Genomic DNA, 18,226 nt, shown 5'->3' on the forward strand with positions numbered 1-18,226 from the left:
ATACTGATGTTAGCAGGACTCTATGGGGTGTTAGGGCAAATTTGGATCAGGAAATTTTGCCACTTATTTCAGTGAAATGTGATCAGGCCCCCTGTTCATAAATAAAATCTTTGGATCACAACTTGCATTCCAATTGGCTTAAAGGTCACAAATCCCTAAACAATTTGTGCTAATGCAGGTTTATGCACAATTTGTATAACATACAATATCTACAACAGTATCTATAGATAAATAAATAAACCCAGCTTCCACAGTATTTATTTATCCAAGAGTCACTATGGACTCCAAACCTCATTGCACTGGAGCAGAGCTTTGCACGACTGAAGCAATGGGGAGGCAGATGTCTCTAAGGCATCTGTTGTCTTCCCTGAACCTCAGGGCTAGCTAGGAGCTGAGCCAACTGTGAGCACAAATTTGAACAGCCTCAGTGCCATTATGCCCCCAGGTTCACTGAAATGCTGTGTTCCCTAGCCCTGCCCTTATGACACCTTTTACAGTGGGAGCAAGAACTGGTGGAGTAGATCTGTCTATATTCTTTTCTTCTGAGATTCTTCTATGCCAAGATAACTTTCTAACAGCCTCTTTTAGGGCAGTTTTTGACTTTCTTGCACAGCCTGAAAAGGCAAAATAGAAGCAGAGCCAAATATCTGACCTCACACGTCAAACAAAATGTCTGTATTAACCAGCCTAATAATTTATTTTATCCAGTGGAAAAGATACAGGCTGTTTTTAAAATGTAGGATGTATAATTCACGTTTTAAAAACAATTTCTTATTTTACTTAAAGAACTCCACATCTTTATTCTCAAGTGTTTTTTTTTAAACCTAAATACAGAAAGTCTTGTCTGGTTTAGAAAGTCAAACTCTGCTTCTCCTAATATTAAACAGAAATTGAGGGGCATACATTGGTTGACATTTTCTTAGCAAATCAGCTTTAACTGATTCTTATTTATTGTACAGAATTTTGTATGCATGTTAAATAAATGTGTCAAAATTCTTTGTCTTTATTGAAATGTTAGTGATATTTGTAAAAGCTAAAAGAATAAAAAAACTGTTTTAGACTTAGAAATATTTTTTCCTGTTTTAGGGGCTAAGCATTGCTCTAAACTTATCTCCCAGTTTGTCTCAACTCCAGCCATGAGAAACCTCTCCGGAGTATACTAAAAGGAAAAATAGTTCATTTTCCTTACCAGCTCACTTTTAAAAATCCTGAATAACCAAAACACATTTTAGCTTCTTTGCTGGGGATGACTCTCCAAGAGTAAAATATAGACTCATATCACTTAGAACTTCAAAACGAATAGACTCATGCCGAGGAAAGCTTTAAGAAAATATGATCAAAAGAAGTTGTGATCTCTTAGCCATGGGAAGAATTAGTTTTATGGCCTAGTCTAATCTCAGCCACTCATTATCTTTCAGAAATACCTTTGATTATTTTTCTTTTAATTACACAAAACCCTCTGAGAAATGAAGGTTGCGATCCAGTGTCTTAGCTATCATTTTTGTTTATTTTTGGAGGCACATATCCACTAAGAAAAAATATTTTTTTCTATTTTATCTCTATCCAATTAATATTTGAGAAGAAGAGTGTAAGCTCACTTTTTAATGTTTACCGAAGACTTCATTTAACATATTCTGCAGTCAAGTGGCATTTTTTGATCTTTGGGTTATAATACAATGGAATCCCTCTTGAGTATTGTTTTAAAATCTTAGTACAAAAGCACAGACTGTGGTTTAGGTTTGAACCAAAATGCAGATGTTTAAATCTCAGTAAGAACACCAAAAGCACAATCCATTTAATTAGTATTCAGTGACCAATAGCTTCTTGTTAGTGCATATACAGTATGCAGTACAATTTCAGAGTGGCTTTTCCACCTTACACGATTGCTTATTTCAATACATAATACTCCTTCCACACCATATGGAGGACAACAATAAAAAAATAGTGAGATATAGATATCTATATCTATAATATTTATAGATCTGATATAGACAACAGTTAGAAAGATACCTCTTTTCATGCTCTTTCTATTCAGTGGTGCACTAATTAAAATGTTCACATAGTAAATACATTCAGATTTGTGTTTACTGTTGCATGAATATCACAACTCTGATTTTGGTGAATGTGTGATGGCAAGTTTTTCTCGGTCTATCCCCTGCACCTTCATTATTGCTCCAGTTCAGCAAAGCACTTAGGCACAGGGTTAACTTTAAGTGCATGCTTAAATCCATCACTATTCAGCAAAACACTTAGGGCTTAATCCTGCTCCTCTGAAGTCAATGGGAATTTTGCCATTAATTTAAACAGCAGCAGGATCATACCCTTTTAAGCCCATGCTTACGGACCCATTGACCTGAATGGGACCTAGCATGGACTTAACTGCTTTGTCGAATTAGGGACCTAAATGTATGTACTATCCAAATGTAATTATAATTGTACTGCAATGATTTCATGATTCAAGAGCTGGTGTGATGCAGAGAACCCAATATAAAGGTCAGTAATACTCTTCTACTAATATAACTATATCTTGGAATTATTTCAGGGTGAATTTTTTTTACCACTGTGTCCACTGTGGTTCACATAAACGGTGGTGTAATAACAACAGAAAAATAAGTAGTATTCTTTTTTGTCAGGTATCGTATTGTAAATGAACTAAACAAAAGGATGCTTTCTCACTAAACTCTGGTCTCTATAAAGTAAGTAAATTTATCTCCTTGAGCCATTTTTTTTTCCGTTTCATATCATAACAAATAATTTGAACTTTACAATTTGATTTCTTCTGTGAAACTAGAACTGGGCACATACTGCAAAAACATTTTTCTGCAAATATTTATTCGAATTTATATATGAAATTGCTTTGATTGTTCTCTTTGCTTTCTAAGACTATTCTAATAAATAAGTTCACTAGCAGGAACGTTTGCAGAAACTTGAGTTTTAAGTGCATATTCAGGAATATTTATGGAAAGCAGATTTTGTTTTCATAAATGCAAGTATTCACTCCAAAAACCCGATTCTTCAAGTTTCTAAGCAGGGAACAGAAAGAAACCATGTGATTTTATTCACCCATTTAAAACTAACTAATACAGATTGAATTTCAAATACTGAATTGAATGCTTGCAATTAACTTGTTCCTGAAGTATCTACAGATAAATAATTATATGGTGAATAATTCTGAATACGAATTCTTTACCCAGATCTATGACAGTCTGATATACAAACAATTGATCAGTTCAAGAATCTTTTACTTAATTCTCAGTCTTGAAGTCTCAGATAACAATATTTTAATAATTATGACTCACAGGTTTGTGGCACTAAATTCACAGTGGTGTGATTATGAAAACTGCCATAGCTATCATCTTCAGAAGCAGATGTTTTTCTTTTACCATGAAACTTTTCAAAGTACATAGAAAAGTCAGTTCAAATAACAGCATCAGTGAACAACCAGCTCTCTTTTACTTGTATCTTAACCTCTTCTGTGCCACACTTGCATTCCTGTGGCCACTTCTTTTAAAGGCAAGCTCATTCTTTTAAAAATAAGCACAACATCAAAGTGGCATGTACAGTATACCCATAGGGCCAAAGGAGAGTTTATTTACTGGATATATACACTATACACCGTAAGGCACATGGAAGTGGTTAAGTTGACTTTATTACTCTGGTCTTCTGTAATTTCATAAAGATGGTAGCTATCACTGCTTGGAAAGGTTGGAAAAAAATGTGCACCCCTAAGAGTGGCCAATGTATTTTTTTATATATATTTCCTTCAAGAAAAACTTGTGAGAAGGTGAATTTTAGGGTATTTTAAAAAATATAAACTACCATGTTACCTTTTATATACGTAGATGTTTACATATATAAAAATGGTTGTAAGAACTCATTACTATAAGCTTAGCTTTAGTATAGTCCTTAAATAAATATACTGGTATATATTTTCCATTACACTTCTTCACTGCTTCTTTCTAATGCAGAACTTGATAAGCATGTTGGTTGATAATAGCAAACAAAATAATTCAGAACAGAATAATACTTATCATGCAATGTAGTAGGCATCCTGTGGCACTATTCTCTTATCCAAGTTATTTACAATACTGCTGAGTACATTTACAAATATTACAGAGTTTGCCATATTGGATTTCTCATGGTACCCAGCAAGTGTTCATGGTGCTAGTCCTGTCAGACATGTGTTTCAATGAATGAATGTGTGTGTGTCAGCAGTGGTGCGGGGGTTACAAGTTCAGTGGCTCCATTTTGAGGTTTCAGAGCAGCGCTGTACTCACAAATGTCCAGGAAAAATTCATAGTTCTTTAGCTTCCACTCTTTGAACTTCTTTGCTGTCAAGTTGGGATCATCCAGAAGATCGTTGATAGTTACCAAGTCCCCTTCCTTTGCCTGTTAAATGCCAAAAAAAAACCACAGCACATTTCAGAAATACAATTTAAATGACATGTTATACTTGGCCTTTTATTTGTCCTTGAGCGCTAACGAAAGGTGCTAGAGCAACTGCAATGCACACTAAGGTCCTTTATCTATACACAGAACTGTTACAGCTCACACAGTGAAATGCAATCTATATCCGTTGGCATGATTCCACAGTGGCTTTCAGTGACCATCTCTAATTATAAAAGTGTAGTAAATTAGGTCTTCTTGACAAGTCAGTCCTTGGCATCCTCCTTGACACAGGTAACAAGAGTGCCAAATACTGGCAATGGTTGTGAGGTTGGCAACTGTCCCCAACCTTCTGTTTCTCTCAGTACTGCCAAAGTTTCCTTGTGACCTAATTCTCTCTCTAAAATAAAAGTCCATACACTGAAAATTTTAAGAAGCTACACTGTTACAATTTCATGTTGAACATAAACATTAATGGTAACAGCTTACTTTTAAAGTGCTCTTCAGAACTCTGATGTGATGAAGTTTTTCATTGATAATTGGATTATTGCACCTCTTTACAAAAGACTTCCGGAATTCCTGCTTGGTAGAAGGACGCTGCTCTCCAAAGGCTGACAAGCTGGCTTGTTCCAAAGACTTGTACAGCTCTTGCAGACCATCTGTACTTTCCCTGATTTCCTTTATGTTTTCTGGAAAAAAAATATTTTTTTTTTAACAATCCAGGCAACTTTGGATGGGAGGGTAATGAAAGATCCTGAAAAGCTCAAGAATTCTGAAAGTTGCCTATGGAATAACCACCTGATATCCTTTCCTCATTGGAGAATTGATAAAAATCAATTGTTCTGGTCAACAATAAAGTTGGAATCAGAACATACATAGACTTTCTGAACCAAAATTATAGTATAGTAACTAATGCAATCTCCATATTTTCAGCATTCTTGGAAATTATAATTCTGCCACAAAGATACTCATATAAAGCCTGATCATTCATCAGCGAGGTCAATGGCAAATCTCCCACTGAAGTCAATGGTGAGTATTGGTGTCACAGTCCCTTCAAAATCTTACCTTCTTCACAGAAATTATTTTGCTTTTTTATAAGTTTCTCTTCAGACTTCTCTTCTATTATGCCTGAAGACTTCACATGCCCTTTGCCCCTGACATCTCTGTTTCGTGGAAGGCTTTGACTACGTTGCTTCTGGGGCCTGTTATGAGAACTATATCCTCTTTGCCACTCCACCAATGGGAAAGGTCCATCTCGTTCATGATTGTGACGTCTTTGGACTGGTAATGTTGCCTGTCTTCGCCTCTCTGGTGACATTCCAGGTCGGCCACTCACGTATTCTGGGTCAGGAGGAACAGTCTGAAGAAAATGGAGGCCAGAACTGGTTAAGGGGGTCTCTATCAGGTCCTGCCATGAGCGCCTCTCTCGATAGGGAGGCCTGCATCCTGACAAGTGTGTACTTCCTGTGGCATCTTGTCGGGAATCCTCTGCAGAAGAATAAGAGTGGGTAGATTCGCTTGAAAAGTGTCGACCATGTTTGGGGTCAGGGAATGGACTTGAAGAATTCACCTAAGAAGGAATGAAAATATCTTATTATAAAGACATAATTGTGACTAGACATTGGCAAACCACAACAGATACAGTTCAGTATGTTAGTACTAACCAAATGATCTGATTTGTATAGTTTGGTATATCACACTATAAACTCTTAGTGAGCAAGACATAACTAACTGTGTAATACTTTATGTAAGCACTATATTTTTAACCACTCCCTATTCTTGTTTTGACACATTCTCTGCCCAAGAGCCACTCCTGCTGGAAAGGACAGGATAGCACTGGTATAGGTTTTGCAAAGACCTAACCAGCTTACAGCTAGTCCAGCAGTGTGTTTTGAAGAAGACATGGAAGCCCCCGAAAGAAACCATAACTGGATTTCCTTTCTTTTCAGAGGGCAGATGTTCCAGCCAAACAGGGAAGAAAAAAAAAAAAAGACACTTCAGCATCCAAGAAAACTTAAATTTTAGGGGACTGCTGAGCTTATCCAAATTATTTTAATTAAATTCTGCTTGGTCTTTGTATTATTTTAATTAAAAAAAGAGAGAAAGGCAAAAAAGTGGAAAAACAGAAAGGGAGGGGCTTAACCTGTATCCCGGTTGATAAAACAGCATCACATGGGTGAAAATCAGTCTGAACTTCACCCATGTGATGCTGTTGCCTCAGTCATTCTTTCTTTGGTTCTGGTTGTGTGAGGATCGTGTCATTCACGCTGAAGAAAAATCTGAAAGAAAAATAGAGAACAGTCCTATCTGCACTTAGAAACAAAGATTAAATATCACAGTCTACTCATGTATTGTATAGCAGCAGTGCTTTTATCAGTTATCAGAACCTGCCCGTACACAACTTTTATCAGCTATTTTTTGCTTTAAAACAATTAAGAAAAAATATTGCAGATACAATGGGTATTTTACAAAATGCTATATTTTGAAAGAAACTTGTCTTTAAAGATATGTTTCTTATAAATAAAGAATGTTTCCTCCAGATCATGACTATTATATGCATATAATCGAAAAATCTTAATTTCCACTAAACATGGAACACTGTAGATACAGTATAAACTCTCAGTTAATAGAGATGACCCAAGCACAAGACATTTTATTCATACTGGAGTCAAAAATCTATGTATTCCTTTTGTATTGGATTTTTCTTTTTTAAAGAATAAAATGACTTGACCACACTAGGTAAACACAGCAGAGTAAGACAGCAGATGCCTCTTCTTCCTATGTGCTCCCATTTCTTATTTTCAGAACATTCACTCCAGTTCTTAGCCACTAGAAATGATAATATTCTCAGAGTTTACAGCTGAGAACCACCTCCGTTCTGCTCATAATGTAATTAGATACCATTACAAAACAAGGAAAATACTGATCAAAGAAGCATGGACATTTATCTCTTGGCCTTATACAGCATGTACTATTCATGACTTACTGAGGGTGTTCGATGGTAGGTGTCACATTTTGTTGAAGGGCCTTCCTGTTTCAGGGTTAAGGAACCATCAATATCATCCTGGTCACTTTCACTCCAGTAATCTGGTAACAAAATGTTCCTTTCATTGAAATATTTACTGATAAGATAATATTGGCAACATTTTCATAGCATAATTGATACTTTCTCTGATCTAGACAAGGTGTAAGTCCTGGTCTCTGAAGCGTCTAAGGGCTGGATTTTCTAAGATATTTAGATACCTTAAGACAGTGGTCTCCAATCTTTTTATGCACAAGATCACTTTTTAAATTTAAGTGCAACCCAGGCTGTACCCCGCCTATTCCCTGAGGACCTGCCCTACTCATTCCATCCCCTCTCCCTTTGCTGTTCCTCTCCCCCCCTCACTTTCACTGGGCTGGGGCAGCGGGGGTGGGGGGACTGGGGTGCGGGCTCTGGGCTGGGGGCAAAGGGTTCGGCGTGTAGGAGGGGGCTCTGGGATGAGCCTGGGGCAGGTTTTGGGGTGCAAGAGAGGGTGCAGGAAGCAAGCTCTGTGAGGGAGTTTGGGTGCAGGACGAGGCTCCAGGCTAAAGCAGAGTGTTGAGGTGCAGGATGGGGTGTGGGCTCTGGGAGGGAGTTTGGGTGCAGGAGGGGGCTCTTGGCTGGGGAAGAATGTTGGGGTGCAGGAGGGGGTATGGGGAGCTTGCTTCAGGAAGGGGGCTCAGGGCTGGGAATTGGGGTGTGGGAGGAATGTGGGCTCCCATCGGGTGGCACTTACCTCAGGCAGCGGCACAGCAGTGCTAATACAGGCTCCCTGCTTGCCCCAGGCCAATGCTGCTACCAGAAGCAGCCATCATGCCCCTGTGGCCCCTGGTGGGGGGAAGGGTCTTCGCATGGTGCCTGTCTCTGCAGGCACCACCCCTGCAGCTCCCATTGGCTGCAGTTCCCCGTTCTTGGCCAATGGGAGCTATGGAGGAAGTGCTTGCAGGCAGGAGCGATGCACGACGAACCCTGTCCCCCGCCACCCGCAAGGCCTCAGGGGTGTGCTGGCCACTTCTGGGAGCAGCGCGGGGCCATGGCAGGCAGGAAGCCTGCCTTAGCCCTGCTGTATCACTGGAATTTTAGCAGTCGGAGTTTGTGATAGACTGTCAGAGGCTCCAGGATCAACCAGTCAATTACAATCTACCGGTTGGTGACTATTGCCTTAAGACTTGGATAGGTGCCTGATGGAATTTTCAAAAGAACCTGAGCAGGTTAAGCATCTAAGTCCATTGATTTCACAGGGAGTTAAGTGCCTAACCCACTCAGGCACTTTTGAAAATCCCACTAGTTACCAATCTGCATCTTCAAACCCCTAAGTACCTCTGAAAATCTGGTACTTAGACACTTATGGCACATCTACATTGCAAAAAATCCTCTACAGCAGTGAGTCTCAGAGCCTAGTTCATCTGATTTGGGCTCTGGGGGCTTGAACTAGAGGGCTAAAAATAGCAGTGTAGGCATTCTTGCCTGGGGTGGAGAGCCTGAAACCCAGGCTCCAGCACAAACAGGAATGTCTATACTGCTATTTTTAGCCCCATAGCATGAGTCCCACAAGCCCAAGTCAGTTGACCATGGTTCTGAGACTTGCTGCCATGGGATTTTTTTTTCAGTGTAGGCATAACTTTAGGAACCTCAATCCCACTGACTTTCATGGACAGACTTCCTGGATGGTTGAAAGGCACTTCGCTTTCAGCTCAATGCCTCAAAACTCACCCAAGGAGTATACCTATAGCCTATCAAATCAGGCACTCCGCGCTATGCTTATAGTGAAATTCTCTTCCCCAACAGTAATAATCAGAAAGGAGTTGCGTATTCCATCACAGAAGACAAAAGCATTTACAAACCGCAGTATCAAAATATTCAGTTAATCATCAAGTCATTCTATTGTCCAAATTGGTATTTCATCATAATCTTTGTATTTTATCATAATCTGTATGTGATGATACACAAGACTGTATCTGGACTGCATAATGGAAAAACAAAGTACACTTTTTCTCAGTTCATTTTTCTCTCCAGTTTACTATTTTCTCTTTAAATGAGTGCATTCTCCTCACCCCAGCTGCGTGTGACTTGCTCTGCTGGCTAGTGGAGAAATAGGGGGAACGGCTACTACTCTGTCTCTCTGTGGAGAATGAGGGAGTTATCTGTACTATTTTTAATGAACATCATATGCACTTGCATCTCAGTTTATTGGCTTGATAGTATCCTGCCTAATTTTGAGGAGTTAACTCAGAAGACTGTTAGGGGGGAAACAAACAGGAAATGAAACAATGGCATAAATACGGTACTGTCAGAGAGCAAGGTTTATTCTTCTCAGGCCCAAACCTGGCATCAAAGGGGATACTAAACCACTAATATTCCCAGCCCAGGGAGGAAGGGGGTGTTGAGTGGCAGCAGTGGCTGGAAGTGAGCCACTGACAGAGAGAGACATAAGAGAATACTGCAAAGCCTGTCGTCTGTCACTCCCAGCCAGTCGCAATTGCTGGGTTGGGTGGATCTTACCCAACACTTGCAAGAAAAGAATAAAGTGATGTAAGAATGAGGCATATATGCCTTTTGTTGTTTTATCCCTCTTACCTTCTTAGTATGTATCTCTGGGTGAACAAAAATCTGTTTTGATACAACATTTTAACTCTCTTTAATCAGTTGCTGGTCACAGACTCCTAAAGAGAAAATTTCTTGCAGGTGCCAAGTACATTTGGACCCGTTATGTTAACACAGTTTGGAATCAGGGCTGCAACCCAGAAATCCAGTCCAAGTGTGGTTGGACTTTGGGGTTCCACCCCGAGAGAGGTGAAGGAAGCCAAGCCTGTCACCTGAAGAGTGCACTCAAGAGGGACTAAAAGGGGTTTAAAGTGCAACTTGCCCTATGCCCATGTCACTCTCCCATTAGGAATTAGCACAACTGATGGCACTAACAGAGACCTATGCAGAGCCATTTGCTTTCACTTAGCATTCTTATACTAAATGTAAAATAGCAATTCTATTCATCATGCTTGTTTTCCTAAAGAGTGCCTTAAGAATGTTTTCTTTGCTTTTTCAAATGATCATTCTGGAGTTCATTTTTTTCTTCTGTTTGCACAGTTAGCTATATTTTCTAAGAGGTTACACATATCTATGAAAACAAACTGTGAAAAGATATTGCCTACATTAATCAACTCATTGTGAGATATCTGTGATTTATGTCCAAATCATGAGATGACACAGTTAACAGAAGCATTTTTGGAGCCTCTCTTTCTTATCAGACCTCTAAGACAATTTTGTTTAAAATCACAGAAGCCTTACCTTCATCTGGCCGAATATTCTTGTCATCAGGTGTATAACCAATGGCTGCAAGACCCAGACGGTTCATCCATCTAATAAAATAATAGACAAGGAAGAAGAATATTTAAAGGACTCTCCAGTGGTAAATGCTGTGGCCTACATTATCTTATAATGCAGAAAAAACAGAGGGAAGAGAAGTAGCAGTGTAAAAACCTACGGTTTTCAAGCTGAGAAAAATCTGACTCATACGTTCATCAGAGTAGTGAGGTTACATGGAGGATGCAGCCACTAAAGTACACGAAGAGTCCGAGGAGCCATGGAGAAATCTGATCTCAATCCACAGCTCGTGGAGCATCCATGTGGAGAACCAGACCCTCTATGCTTCTCTCTGTAACTCATTCTGTGCAAGCCTGGCACTGTTAAGAGCCAGGATGCCAGTGTTCCCTCTATCACATCAAAGTGGAGCAGCAAACACAAAGCACACCTGCTAATACTGCAAATAGCAGAATTAATTAACACTGACTTTTCTACGCATATTTCCATTGGATACTTAGGGAAGCATTCTGTATAGAGCAGAGGCTTCCTAAGTTTGCCCCCCTTCCAATGCAATCAAATATACATCAAAACCTAACTGCTTCGTGCTGGTGTGGAAAAGCTTCCATAGTTTCGGGGAGGGGAATATACTACATTCGCTCGGATGCCCCCTCTGCTTGTTTCTGGGCATTTACATCCCTTTATGGCCCACATAAGTGGCTCAAAGACAGAACAATTGCTGGTGCACCTACTGCCAAAGTAATAATTACTTCAGAAACCAACAACAGTATTTTCCATGGTGACATCCATTGTACATTCATGGTGATAATACAAGACAGTATTAAAATGAAAACAGAAAGATGCTCATGATTTCATGCAGACAAATTATGAAAGAAAATTCTGTACTTGTCAAATCAGAAAGCTAAAAGTTGAAATGAGACTGTAGTATATGATTGATTTCTGAAGTATTAGTCTAGGTGTACATACGACTGGCGTCATAGAAGCAAATTTTGATCTGTTATCTTCTTGCATTTATCTAGAAAGGAATATACCCTGACAACATCTATAATATAATCTATAAAGGAATATTACCCTGACAACACGCTACAATTTTGCACACACATTTACTCTTTTATCCCTGAGCTGCTCCTTATTTGACAAGAGGATCTGGTATTTTCAAAACCAGACCATAAGATAAAGCATATTTTGGGACTAATTCCCCAAACCCTATCCTCATTGAAACACTCTGATTTTGTATTTCTACAATATATTTACTTGAATCGTACAAAAAGAAGAAAATGAACAAAATTAGAGAGAAGGTAAAGATACTTGATTGAAATAGAACTCTTCAGAAGGAAGTCTACCAAGGGTAATTCATTTCCTTTTGCCTGCATATAGAACGATCATGTTACACTGAATGAATCAGCCAATTTTCAGCAACAATGAAACATCAAGATCACAACGGATGAAGAAAAAACCCTAATATGAACATCAGTGTTTTCTACGCCAAATTTCTCTTGATAACTAAAAAAGCATTATCTCATTCAGAAATATTAAAAATGTGTTTATAATAGAAATTGAGAACAATCAGGCTACAGCCTCAAATATTTCCTTAATCAACAAAGACTTAACAGCTGTCTAAAAGATAACAGTTTCCTTATACAGTGAGATTACATGCTTTTTGGAAGCAATTCTGCCCTCTTTTAAATGGCACAACTTGAAGCCGATACAGTTAAACAACCAAGGATAAAATTATTAGCCATGTGACAAGATCACCCTTCAAAGGCTTCTCATAAGAGACAAACATTCACGAACAACATATGTATTACAATAACGTTGATTTCTGTGTAAGTTACATGAAGATAGGAAAGAAGTATATTAAACTACTTACATGAGAATAATATTTAACAATAAATTTTGAACTCACTGAATTTGTGTGTATTTTGATGGTACAGCATATGAAAAGGGATATAAAATGAGGGAAAAGTCATTGCTACCATAAAAAGAAGGCAATGTAGAAGTGAGATAAAATGGTCTAATGGTTTAAGCAAAGACTCGTGAGTCGGAATGCTTTGTTCTAATATAGGATCTGTCACTGACTTCTATGTGGTCCTCAGCAAATCACGTAATTTAGCTGAATCACAGTTTTTTTGGGTGTACAATAAGAAGAATGACCAACTTAATTTCAGACTTACAGGGGTGTTGTGAGAATTAATTTATTTGTAGACCTGTGAAGATATGAAAAACTATCTATTAAAATGCTATGTATTATTGTTATTAAATGAAAAAAGGTGGGACATTTAGAATTAGGAATGAAAATGCAGATCACTTTTCACAAACATCAGATGCAAATGTTAAAACTACCTACAGACATCTAATTTATGTGATTTGCCATCCCAAATAACTGACCTCGAGAACATACAGGAAGTTATTTTTAAACAATGAACAGTTCTTTAACATTTTCTCCACTATAATACTCAGCAATATAAGTTCATTCAACAAAAGGCATGTTTATAATTTGTAAGATACTTGCTTTTCTTGCCAAAACCTATTTATTGCAGTAACTGAAATCTCATTTCCCCTTGTTCATTACTAATAATTTGTTGGTAATTTTAAAATTATGTTCTTGAATCACCAAATTACAGATCATAATATGCCACTGGTTGTAAATATAAAGTTCTCACTTATGTAATTAAATATGAGAGGTTTGTCACGTTTCTCTTCCTTTGAAACATTTTATTGGTGTCTTGCTTTAGAAAAATACTGTTATTGTTTGTCTTTAGACATTTATGACCTGATACTCATCTCATTTTCTTTGCTAGCTAAGTATAAATTATGACCTCATTCATCAGTCCACACTCAAGCAAAATAACCACTTTCAGTTGGAGTTTCACCTGAATAAGGACTGCAGGACCAGGAATGATAATTGATATGATTCAGAGAAAGAAGATTATTCGGTCACAAACGCATAATAATTTACTTTTGTTGACATTTACCAAAACTTCAAACTTACATTAAATTCACTGAACAAAGTTACTAGTATGCATATGTAAAGTGTATTTATGCAAGACTGGCTATGTGAAGGAGCAGAGAGATGGCTGCCAGGCACAGCAGGGGTTAAAGAAAACTTGTGGGTTCAGCTAGCCCCACCCTGTTATACCTGCAGCTAGTGCCAGGCCTGGAAGGAGGAGAAAAGATGGGAGCCTGGCTCAGTTAGGGGCTGACTGGTGAAGAGGCAGGAGCTCTCTGTGTGTCTGCCTGAAGGCAGAGACGCAACCTGCCTGCCAATGCAGCCACTGGAAGCAAATAAGTCTTCCCCTGCCAATGGAAATCTACTACCAAGCCTCAATTGTGGGGAAACTGGACTAGCAGGGCCACACCCAAACTAAAGGCTTTACATAGAGAGCAGCTCAGACAACAGGTCCTGATCCTCCCCCTCACAGCTGGGAGCAAGATCCAGCACCCCTGTCTAGGGGTGTGAGTGGCCCAGAACTCTGAGCTAGGACCTGAGGGAAAGGAGGGCAGGTCCCGCCCTCCAGCCCCTATCCAATGATCTAGTCGCTAGGCTGCCCAGCCACAGAAGGCCCTATCACAGGCTACAAACATGATGATAGTGAAGATGATGCAGGGCTTTAAAATTTCCCAAAAAACTGTGAGAAAACTGAAAAATTTTCTCTTCAGTTGACAGAGGCAAAACTATTTGTGTACAGATGTTATCCCATTCCACCTCAATAATCTAAACATTGGAAGGACTGCCATTTTATTCTTTTGTAATCTGAAAAAAATTAGGTTTTTAGCTTCAATATGAGTAGATATGCAATAACTTACATTATTTGCTATCATAGAATATCTCAATTTCTTTAATATTTTGGGACTTATTTGAATTAAGAAAGTATGACCATCAGGTTTATCAAAAGTACTGTATTTAGATATGTTCTCTTACAGACCATATCACTGTATATAATTCCAAAGAAAATTGGGAAATTTCTAAAGAGGATTATGCACAATTCAGTTTTATTTGTACTACAGAATTACAAAATTGAAAGAATTTAAGAAAAGAAATCAGAATAAATGTTATCGAGGAGCAGTCTATCATTTTCTAGCTACATGCATTAGATTTGTGGTTAAAATGTTAGTAAAAGTGGACTATAGCTTCAGTCTGATTAACTTCCTTAGTACGCAGTATGTACCAGTATCAAAGATAATCATGAAGGTGAATCTCTCCATAATTCTTATTAATGAGACAGTGTTTCAGCATCTGATTTTATCAACCTCCCCCATCCTCCGCAATAAGAAAAGTTTACTGAACTGATGGAATGCTATTTATTTATTACACCACAAAATCTCTAGTTCTAAAACTTAGCAACTAAGTCAAACCAGCTGTGCAGTGGCAATCTTTACAAACCATGTATGATAAGTGGCAACTGCCAGAGGTGCCTCTGTGCTCTGGGTAGCAGCATTTCCATGAGTTACCTGTTGCCTGTTCTCATTCAGCATAGGACATTTATTCCTCAGGTGCTCAGTGAAATTACAATGATAGCACCTTCTGGGCTCTTCTGCTTTTACAGGAGATTTGGGATGAGGACTGGAGGAGTTAACTTGGGGAGCTGAGTGTCCAGCCTCCCATCCACCCTCCTTCTTCCCAGAGGCAAATTGGGAATCTTGCTTCCCTCTAAACTTAAACTCCTCTCCCTGTGATTTATTCCTACTAGGTGCTTGGGATTGTTGAAATTTATCTGCAAATGTTGCAAGTTCTTCAATCGTCTCTACCTTTTTATCCCACAAACACTGTTTTACATCATCATTAGACATATTGAGGAACTGTTCCTGAGCAACCAAATTATTGCTTCAAACCTTGTAATTCCTTTTCCCCTTACTCACTTATCCAGTAGATCTCTCTTTTGATTCACATAAACCACATTACTTAATCCAGCCTCTCCCTTAAATCTTCTAAATTTTACTCTAAATTTCAGGTGTAATCTGAAACATTTTAAAAACCAATTCCTTTACCATAATCGGCAGCACCACCAATTGGCATCTTATTGCATATATCCAAACCTCTCCCAGTCAACTTTGCAACCAAAGTGGTCATCTGTTGATCCTCAGGAATCTCATGGAGCATACGCAGTCTCTCAAAGGTGATGAAATAGTCAGCAATGTCCCTAGACTCACTGTATGGAAGTATAATTGGGCTGGACTCACCACCATGGCACCTCCTGCTGGCTGTCTGGGGAATTAGCTCAGCTGCCAGTATGCCCTTCTCAGGTGATGTCTCGCCCATCGTCTCATCTGTCTTCACCTCCAGAACCCATGTCACTCCCTGGACCACCCTATCCTCTTCTGGACACAGCCCTCCGGTGGTGTCCCAGTCAGTCCTTTCCCCACTTACAGAGGACCGACAGTCCTTAGTCCAACCACTTGCCTCAGTGGCAAACTGCAGTCCCAATTCTAGCTGCTCGCCTCAGTGGCAAACGGCAGTCCATTCACTGGCTACTCCCCTCAGTGCATCCAGGCCAGCCCACTACTCCGGGTCCCCACCCAGGGACCCTATAGCTGGCCATCATGTGTTGCTCCTCCTCCAACTGCACTGTCTCCTGCCCTGGGCCACTTTCCTCACAGCCCCAGAACCTCCTCTGCCCTTGTATCAGGGCCTCAGTTTGGCAGCCGTCACCCAGGAGCTTCTCATACTCTGCTGAAACTACCCAGCACTGTTCTGTCCACGGTGCTCCAACCCTCTCAGCAGCCAGTCATCATCCTCCTCCCTCAAACTCCAGGGAGTGACTGCCCTCTGCTAAGCAGCCCCTTCTTATATGGGTCAGCCTGGCCCTGATAGGCTGTTCTGATAAAGCTTCTCCTGACTGGTTGGCACTATAAGCCTTTCAGTCATTGGCTGCCTCCTGTGCAGCCTCCCCAGGGTGACTTCAACCCCTTACCTACCAGTGAGGGGCAGCCACTCTATCATAGGAAAGCACAACTGCTCCCACTTATGGATTTTTGAAGAGGTGGAGCTCCCTGGTGTAGGGGTCTGTCTTTTCCACTCCATTATAGCCAGCTGATGCTTTCCCTCTTTTTCTTTTTCCTCCAGTTGTCTTTCAGTTCCAGGGCTCTCTGGTGTGCTGTCTTTTGTCTGGTATTTTCTGCTTCCTGTCTGGCATTTACTGCTTCCTGTTCTTTGTCAGCCTCCAGCTTTCTCCGTTCTCGGGCTTCCTCAGCCTCTAGCTGTCTCAGTTCCATGGCTCTCTCATGAGCTAACTTCTGCCTGGTTGTTTCTGCTTCAATTTCCATCTGTTTTAATTCCACCTGTCTCTTCTGCATTTTTTCATTTTCTTCTACTTGCAATCTGTAGAGCTCCCACTTTTTGGTAGCTTCACTTTCATTCATTTACTGACTTTTCTGCCGCTATTTCCCTTACCCAAAATAAGCAAACAGAAAATAACAAACCTGTAACCACTTTGTCTGTTCTCCAGCCAACACACTTAAAATCTAGACCAGTGTTTCAAAGCAATAAGCTGTGCACATTACCCTGCTTGACTATGCCACTGTGACAGGTCAGACCCTCCCCTCTTCCCACCTGATGTACTGGGTTTTCATTGAGCCCCTCCTGCTCCACTAGCCTGGATTCCCTCTCCCTGTTTGCTGAATTAGGCTCTCCGGCCTCTTGCAGCACACACACTCAGACAGGGCCACACTCAGCTGCAGACACAGACTGAAATCATCTCTGTGTGAGGATTCACCCACCACTCACGTGCACATGCCTTTTGGGGAATAAACCCAAAATAATACTGTTTTGCGCTGTATAAAAAGATTTGCACAGCACAAGCTCATAAAATTTCTCTCTCTCCCTCAAAGTGAAGATAGATATGCACAACTTACCTCCGCCAGTTAGAAATTTCACAAACTGGGTTTAATAATAAACAAAAAAATGTAATAACTATAAAAGACGGATTTTAAGTGATTATAAGGGATAACAAACAGGACAAAGCAGATTACTGAGCTAATAAAACACACATACTAAGCTTAAGTTCTTAAAGAGACTGGTTTCAAGAAGTAAATTATTACCCTACATGTTATTTTAGGTAAGTTGCAGAGTTTCAATAGCTCAGAGTTGCATTTATTTTTCTTTCTCAGTCTGGACTCACCCCCACCTTTCCCTTCAGCTTAGTTCCTTTGTCCTTCAGGCTCTTTAAGCAGTCCTTCTTCTTTGTTAGGCAATGGAGGAGAGTCCAGATTAACCCCCTCCCCAGCCTTGAAAAGGATTTACCTCAGGCGGGAAACCTTTCTTTGATCCCCATCCCTCTACAGAGGAAAAGTTCCAGCAGTGTCCAATGTGGTATTTTGTATCAGGTGAAAGGACCACCTGACCTGGTAGTGTCATAGCTATGTCCCATGACACTTCTCAGGAAAGAGAGAGACTAGTATCTTCAGAGTTCTATTGTTCTTCTTAAATGGGTCATTCAGGAGGATTGTCTACTGTCTGGTGAGTGTTCCCCCCAAGTACACACACAGTTGTAATTGTTATGT

The 18,226-nt window shown here is 39.8% G+C and overlaps 1 protein-coding gene across 1 annotated transcript in view; it reads right to left on the reverse strand.

The window, feature by feature from the left end:
- Nucleotides 1–3,390: 3,390 nt before the first annotated feature.
- The window catches only part of LOC116816345 (connector enhancer of kinase suppressor of ras 2-like), a 518,029-nt gene continuing 503,193 nt past the window's right edge, over nucleotides 3,391–18,226 (reverse strand). The window contains exons 24-28 of the mRNA XM_075068744.1: nucleotides 10,694–10,764; nucleotides 7,373–7,473; nucleotides 5,452–5,956; nucleotides 4,876–5,075; nucleotides 3,391–4,389 (exon numbers count right to left, since the gene is read on the reverse strand). Of these exons, the coding sequence (XP_074924845.1) occupies nucleotides 4,174–4,389; nucleotides 4,876–5,075; nucleotides 5,452–5,956; nucleotides 7,373–7,473; nucleotides 10,694–10,764 (1,093 nt within the window). The 3' untranslated portion in view covers nucleotides 3,391–4,173. The remainder of the gene's footprint in view (nucleotides 4,390–4,875; nucleotides 5,076–5,451; nucleotides 5,957–7,372; nucleotides 7,474–10,693; nucleotides 10,765–18,226) is intronic.

Source organism: Chelonoidis abingdonii, chromosome 8 (assembly GCF_003597395.2).
Source record: "Chelonoidis abingdonii isolate Lonesome George chromosome 8, CheloAbing_2.0, whole genome shotgun sequence".
NCBI classification, from domain to species: domain Eukaryota; kingdom Metazoa; phylum Chordata; order Testudines; family Testudinidae; genus Chelonoidis; species Chelonoidis abingdonii.